At 34.3% G+C, this 8,247-nt stretch overlaps 1 protein-coding gene across 1 annotated transcript in view; it reads right to left on the bottom strand.

Annotated features, from left to right (window-relative positions):
• The window catches only part of LOC143073569 (phospholysine phosphohistidine inorganic pyrophosphate phosphatase-like), a 12,916-nt gene extending 5,067 nt beyond the window's left edge, over positions 1 to 7,849 (bottom strand). The window contains exons 1-5 of the mRNA XM_076249206.1: positions 7,691 to 7,849; positions 5,004 to 5,191; positions 3,103 to 3,256; positions 2,232 to 2,295; positions 443 to 535 (exon numbers count right to left, since the gene is read on the bottom strand). Of these exons, the coding sequence (XP_076105321.1) occupies positions 443 to 535; positions 2,232 to 2,295; positions 3,103 to 3,256; positions 5,004 to 5,191; positions 7,691 to 7,797 (606 nt within the window). The 5' untranslated portion in view covers positions 7,798 to 7,849. The remainder of the gene's footprint in view (positions 1 to 442; positions 536 to 2,231; positions 2,296 to 3,102; positions 3,257 to 5,003; positions 5,192 to 7,690) is intronic.
• Positions 7,850 to 8,247: the final 398 nt, after the last annotated feature.

The following is an 8,247-nucleotide window of genomic DNA, read 5'->3' as shown; positions in this document are numbered from 1 at the left end:
ACTGTTACTTACACTTTCTGCTGGTTGTCCTAGGTCTTGGAGTACTGTTACTTACACTTTCTGGTGGTTGTCCTAGGTCTTGGAGTACTGTTACTTACACTTTCTGGTGGTTGTCCTAGGTCTTGGAGTACTGTTACTTACACTTTCTGGTGGTTGTCCTAGATCTTGGAGTACTGTTACTTACACTTTCTGGTGGTTGTCCTAGGTCTTGGAGTACTGTTACTTACACTTTCTGGTGGTTGTCCTAGGTCTTGGAGTACTGTTACTTACACTTTCTGCTGGTTGTCCTAGGTCTTGGAGTACTGTTACTTACACTTTCTGGTGGTTGTCCTAGATCTTGGAGTACTGTTACTTACACTTTCTGGTGGTTGTCCTAGATCTTGGAGTACTGTTACTTACACTTTCTGGTGGTTGTCCTAGATCTAGGAGTACTGTTACTTACACTTTCTGGTGGTTGTCCTAGATCTTGGAGTACTGCACCAAAGAATGATTTGGATGGTTTACCCACTATTTCTGCTTCCACATCACAGGCATACTGTAAGGAAACAAGCCTAAAACAAGTTCAAGGTCAAAACTCAAAACTTCTTTCATATTTGTAAGTATACACTATGTATGTGCCTGTCCCAAGTCAGGAGCCTGTAATTCAGTTGTTGTCATTTGTTTAAGTGTTATAATATATTTGTTTTTCGTTCATTTTATGTACATAAATTAGGTCGTTAGTTTACTTGTTTCAATTGTTTCACATTGTCATTTCCGGGCCTTTTATAGCTGACTATGGTGTATGGGGCTTGCTAATGGTTGAAGGAGGTACAGTGACCTATAATTGTTAATTTCTCTGTCATTTTGGTCTCTTGTGGAGAGTTGTTTCATTGGCAATCATACCACATCATCTTTTTTTTGTACTAATCAAGTTTTACATGGAGCATGCACTAGGACATTAGCTCCTCTCAGAAGTTTTACATGGAGCATGCACTAGAACATTGGCTCCTCTCAGAAGTTTTACATGGAGCATGCACTAGGACATGGGCTCCTCTCAGAAGTTTTACATGGAGCATGCACTAGAACATTGGCTCCTCTTAGAAGTTTTACATGGAGCATGCACTAGGACATGGGCTCCTCTCAGAAGTTTTACATGGAGCATGCACTAGAACATTGGCTCCTCTCAGAAGTTTTACATGGAGCATGCACTAGGACATGGGCTCCTCTCAGAAGTTTTACATGGAGCATGCACTAGAACATTGGCTCCTCTCAGAAGTTTTACATGGAGCATGCACTAGGACATAGGCTCCTCTCAGAAGTTTTACATGGAGCATGCACTAGAACATTGGCTTCTCTCAGAAGTTTTAAATGGAGCATGCACTAGGACATAGGCTCCTCTCAGAAGTTTTACATGGAGCATGCACTAGAACATTGGCTCCTCTCAGAAGTTTTACATGGAGCATGCACTAGGACATGGGCTCCTCTCAGAAGTTTTCATAGTTGTACAATATACATAATGCTTCCTACTGAGTTCTAAGGGAGATAACCTAAGATTTGTTTCAGTTTGAACTAACTTTTGTGGTTGATAATACATGAAATGGTTTTCTCTCTCTCTCTCTCCATTTCATCTACTGTAACAGTATATAAAATGGAGAAAGAGGGAAAATTTGAGATAATTTCAGCAACAAAAGTTATAAAGAATGATCATTAATTTTAGAAAGTGCTTGCTTCTGTACATATTCTTTTTATTGATTTTTCGTTATGCTTGTATACATAATACCTCAATTGGTTTAATTAAGATATTGTTTTGATTTGTACTTGCAGTATATTGTCTCCTTGTACATGTTTGAACATTTAAAAGTCTGTTTTCTATTGTTCTGTAAAGAACTAATATAAGAAGATTCAATACTATTTTGCAGGACTATGAATTCATAAATTATTGTTAGGTTTTAATTTATGTGAATAATGTGACTGTGTGAGTATCAGTTCACAATAAATAGAACTTGCATTCTGATGTCTGAAACATACATCTGAATGGAGATTTTCCTGAAATCACAATAATTTATCTTGCCCATGTTGCACTTTTGTCCATAAAAAATAGTGTTAATAAATGCAAACAATAATTTCTGAATGTACAGTAGTTTATCAATGTGTTAAAGAAGCTGTATCAAGAAAAAAAACAACCTAACAAATATATAAGTGGAAACTCAAGTTTAATTTGGATGTGGGGAACCACTCAAATAAGATTTTACCTCAAGTGCCCTTGCAAAAGGTCCAACATCTAATGTTAAGTCTGATCCTTCCTTGTAATATTTCCTGCAAAATATCAGTTGAAAAATCATAACTTTTTATACATAATAATTATTTTAAAGATTTGAGATTGTTTGTTTATATTACTTATCTAAGTTATTTTTTGTTGTAGGGTATTCATTTCCTCAACATTTTGATGCAATCTAAATTTTTTGTCTAAGTTGCAGAAAACTTTTTTGTGTAATTTGGATGATTTAAGAGCTTTGCTTTTAATGAAAAGTAAGTTGAAATTTAAAAAGAAAATTTAATAAAATCCTAACACAAAAAATGAAGGAAAGTAGAACTGTGAGCTATGACTAACTAAGCATTATTCCTCCTTAAGTAGTCAGTTAACATGAAGTTAACATGAAGTTAAATAAAAATAATTCAGAAAATGCTTTACATGGATTGAGCACCCAGCTGAGATTGCAGCATTAGCTCATTTGGGATAAGACCAACTGCCGTTGCGTTGTAAATTGGTGGTGGGTACACCAGGCTGTGTTGATATCCTTTACACCAGTATTTTGAACATTTTATTCTAGGTGAAATAATACTGGTTTGTGCACCGATCATATTCACTGTAAATTATTCCTGCACATTCACACAGTTGCTTACAGTATTAATCGGTTGCTTACACTACAAAAGTAGTGGTACTCCAGATAGTGGAGGAAAGAATTAAGAAGAAGAAGACATGGTAAAACATTTTTACATGAAACCTGTCATAGCAAACAGGCAGCTCTTATTTGTAATAAATGTAAATAATGAAATTTTTATATTTTTTCACTTGTACAGTAAACATTTATTACAATTCGTGTACAATATGGATATATTTACCCTCCTCCAAGAGCAAACAGAACAGGGTTTTCTAGAGACATGAGGAGTTGAAAAGCTTTGTTGAGATTCTGATATGAGAAGTTGTCTGTAGCATCTCCTAGAACAACACAGTTAGGGTTCTCTTGATTCACATCAACAAAATCTGACAGGGCATCTATAAAAGAATTTCATATATCTAACTAGACTATAACAATGCACTTTTGTCCATAACTAATGACAATGTTGTTAGTCATGTCTATAACTAATGACAATGTTGTTAGTCATGTCCATAACTAATGACAATGTTGTTAGTCATGTCCATAACTAATGACAATGTTGTTAGTCATGTCTATAACTAATGACAATGTTGTTAGTCATGTCCATAACTAATGACAATGTTGTTAGTCATGTCCATAACTAATGACAATGCTGCTAGTCATGTCTATAACTAATGACAATGCTGTTAGTCATGTCCATAACTAATGACAATGCTGTTAGTCATGTCCATAACTAATGACAATGCTGTTAGTCATGTCCATAACTAATGACAATGCTGTTAGTCATGTCTATAACTAATGACAATGCTGTTAGTCATGTCCATAACTAATGCCAATGCTGTTAGTCATGTCTATAACTAATGACAATGCTGTTAGTCATGTCCATAACTAATGACAATGCTGTTAGTCATGTCCATAACTAATGACAATGCTGTTAGTCATGTCCATAACTAATGACAATGCTGTAAGTCATGTCCATAACTAATGACAATGATGTTACTTTTGTCCATAACTAATGACAATGATGTTACTTTTGTCCATAACTAATGACAATGTTGTTAATGTTGTTAGTCATGTCCATAACTAATGACAATGCTGTAAGTCATGTCCATAACTAATGACAATGATGTTACTTTTGTCCATAACTAATGACAATGATGTTACTTTTGTCCATAACTAATGACAATGTTGTTAGTCATGTCCATAACTAATGACAATGGTGTTAGTCATGTCTATAACTAATGACAATGCTGTTAGTCATGTCCATAACTAATGACAATGCTGTTAGTCATGTCTATAACTAATGACAATGCTGTTAGTCATGTCCATAACTAATGACAATGTTGTTAGTCATGTCCATAACTAATGACAATGCTGTAAGTCATGTCCATAACTAATGACAATGGTGTTAGTCATGTCCATAACTAATGACAATGCTGTTAGTCATGTCCATAACTAATGACAATGGTGTTAGTCATGTCCATAACTAATGACAATGCTGTTAGTCATATCCATAACTAATGACAATGCTGTAAGTCATGTCCATAACTAATGACAATGGTGTTAGTCATGTCCATAACTAATGACAATGTTGTTAGTCATGTCCATAACTAATGACAATGTTGTTAGTCATGTCCATAACTAATGACAATGTTGTTAGTCATGTCCATAACTAATGACAATGCTGTTAGTCATGTCCATAGTCATGTCCATAACTAATGACAATGGTGTTAGTCATGTCCATAACTAATGACAATGGTGTTAGTCATGTCCATAACTAATGACAATGGTGTTAGTCATGTCCATAACTAATGACAATGCTGTTAGTCATGTCCATAACTAATGACAATGGTGTTAGTCATGTCCATAACTAATGACAATGCTGTTAGTCATATCCATAACTAATGACAATGCTGTTAGTCATATCCATAACTAATGACAATGCTGTTAGTCATCATTACTCATCATTCACTTTTTCTTCAGGCAAAATAAGATGTTGAATATGATCTAACAGATTAAACCATGTGATATTGTTTTACATGAGTATTGTTATAAGCTGCTGGTGAGTTTTGTTATGAGTTACAATTGAGGTTTGCCATGCTATACCAATGCGATTTATTACCAGATGTGCTGGACAAACTATACCTGGATTTACAACAAGATGTGGTCTGAGCCCTCTAGACTTCAAGATTTGACAACAAGCTGGTATTGGGGGAAACACATCGCCTTCTGTCATAGAAAACCCAATACTGTGTAACTTCTGTAAAAGTTTCTGTCTGGTCTTGGTGGTTTCATTTGTACAAAATCTCACTGGAATTTTACTGTCCTTTAATCTATAAATAAATACTAAATATATAAAGCTACAGGCCTAAACAAATCTGTATGACTTATCTATGATGATCATGAAAGATCATTTACAGCTCTCAACATACATTTGTCATCTAACATGTGACAGTGGTATACTACTGTTGCCTATATTTATTCACTCTTATTTTATTGATTTTGTAATTACATTGTGTCATAAATCAAAGTATGATGGCTTGTCTTTTGATAAGTTTAGCTATTCCAATTGATATTTTATAGTGTGTCTTTCTATGTTGTGATGTTACAATATTGTTTCAGGTAAGGGTGAAGGTTGATGCCTATTAAAATGTTTAAAGACAATGCATTTGTTTTTACCTGTCCTATATTAAGTCAGGTAACTGATGTTCAGCGGTTGTCGTTTGTTGACAAAATGGCAACAGGGGGGACAAAATATTGCGCGTTTCGATTTGCTTATGAACAGGATTGATTGAAAAACTTAAATAAGCAATGTAACATTTTAATTTGTTAGGTCAAGTGTGTTATCTGATTGTATCAGGTTTACCAACATCTGCATTTTCACACATAGCCATTTAATACAGTTAGAGATCATCAGAGATTATATTAATTAAGAGTTATATTTAGATTTCTTTGTTTGACTAGTGAGCCCTAATTATTTGCATATGGTGCCCTAGTCAATTTATGTAAGGAGCACAGAGCATTTATAAGAGCCCGGATCACCGGAGCACCCAGACTTCCGGATCACGGACTACACGGAGCCGGTTGCCCTAGTAGTCTATATATTTGTATACCGGCTTATAGGGGTCATATAAAAGAGTGAAAGAGCGTGAGATAGGAGGGAGAGAGAATTTATAGTGAGGAGAGGACAGTTGCATTTATTTAGTAGAGAGGAGAGCCATATTGTTGAGCCTGTAGTTAGATGTACATTGTGTTATACTTGTAACTTTGTAATAGTCATGTGATTTTAGTAATACAGTACTGAACTTTTATTCAACTTCATGTTTATGTTCACTTACAAGACTTCGTTCAGACTACACCAGAATCTATTTATTTATTTATGTGACCAGGATTCCCTTAATCACACTACCACCCTTATGAAACTGAATTGTGTGCCGCAAATTTGCTGCAAGCTTGCGGCAAACAAAAAAGTTTGCAGGAACACAGAAAATAGTGTTGGCAGATGTTTGCCGCTAGCTGCAAACTTCTGGCAAACATTGCTGCAAGGTTGCGGCAAGTTTGCAGAAACATCAATATTTGCCGTAAGATTGCCAGAAAGTTTAAAATAATAAAGAATATTTGCCGCAAGATTGCAGAAAACTTTGACCATTCTATATGTTTGCCGCAAGATTGCAGAAAACTTTGACCATTCTATATGTTTGCCGCAAGATTGCAGAAAACTTTGACCAATCTATATGTTTGCCAGAACATTGCAGGAATTACACAATATTGACTGGGCACGTCTAGTTGGCACTTCCTGGATGCTAACAATTTGAAATTGTGGCTAGGTCATGTAAGTTGTGTTTGGAAATGCATTTCACATATATAAGAGATCAAGGAGACATTTTGGTTCAATAATATGGGATAATCAGTATGAAATTTTATAAGTACAAATGATTCATAGAGCTTCATGTTTTAATGAAATAATTAATGTTATCATCATACATAATTAAGTAAGCAACTATATATACATGTATGTGTTATTCAAAATTTAAGCCATTATAAGTTTGAATTTGTAACTGATGTACTGCACCATCATGATCATGTTTATTAAGATTAAGTTGAATTCTGTAATGCAATTATTACCTCGCTTTATAGTCTCAATACACATTTGAGATTTTACCTTGTTCATTTTTTAATACAGGTATATTATGTCATTTGAGAATGACTCTTGCCCCTTTTTCAAAACTCAAATATACTTCCTTAAATCTTGCAAGAATTCATCCAATGACAATTTGTATAAAGACAGGAGTCAGAAATTGACTTTTTAAAAATGTTGCTGTGTAATTTTTGAAAGAAATAAATTGAATATGTTTCCACACATGACATAAGTATATGTGTAGTTCCTGCAAGTTTGCCGCAAGTTTGCAACAAACAATTGCCGCAAGCTTGCGGCAAATCTAATTTGCATAATCTGATAATTATGTTTGCAGCAAGCTTGCCACAAACTTCATTTGCATGGTAAAATGGTTGCGGCAAGTTTGTAGCAAACATTTGCTGCAATGTTTGCTGCAAGTTGTTTGCCGCAAGGCTTTTTTTTCGGTAAGGGCAGTAGATTAAAAGGGTAACCCTGTTAAAGAGTATCCTTGGCATTTGTCGTTCCTTGTAAGAGTGAAACTTAGACCCCCAACAACACAACACAACCACAAGAATACGCACTTTAGTTTAAGTCTCCATACTTAAACTTTTTCGTCACAGCAGAGACATATATACACATGTGTATATATGTCTCTGGTCACAGTAACTTTAAATCAATTTTGCAAATGGACCACACCTATTTCGCCTGTTCATACCTTTTAATAGCTTCGACGGAACCTTTAATTGGCTCACTGGCACCGCTCTCAAACAAAACACCTGTAATATCTAATAAAACACCTTTAACATTTTTACACCAACTCATTTTTACTTTTTTATAGTATATTTCTTACTTTCAGTTTTCAAGATGTAGTGAATATTCTTGGTACAGTAAGTCAACTTAGTAAAATGATAATTTCTTGTACATTTGGGTAACATTTAAATGCAACACAAACATAATGGAATTGTTAAGAAGTTGATAAACTGCGTAATATAGTCATGGAGTTACTCGATAATGGTTAAATGGGCATACAAATTTCAATCAAATAGAAAACTTTAAAATTAATGTGTATTGACGTTTCTCTGAGTGAGTGGGATGAACTTTTAAAATAATTATTCTTTAGAAGCTTTATAGTTTGTCATTACATAAATATATTATGGAAGTCTAAGTTATACTACATTCTAACATCTTACCAAATTTTATTTTATCTTCATAATTTAAATGAAGATTACATTCTTTAGTTGTATACTAAATCAGTATACATATATAAAAAGA

Source organism: Mytilus galloprovincialis, chromosome 4 (genome assembly GCF_965363235.1).
Source record: "Mytilus galloprovincialis chromosome 4, xbMytGall1.hap1.1, whole genome shotgun sequence".
NCBI lineage: Eukaryota > Metazoa > Mollusca > Bivalvia > Mytilida > Mytilidae > Mytilus > Mytilus galloprovincialis.
The sequence above is the reverse complement of the archived record's forward strand: the minus strand, read 5'-3'. Positions and strand labels throughout refer to the sequence as shown.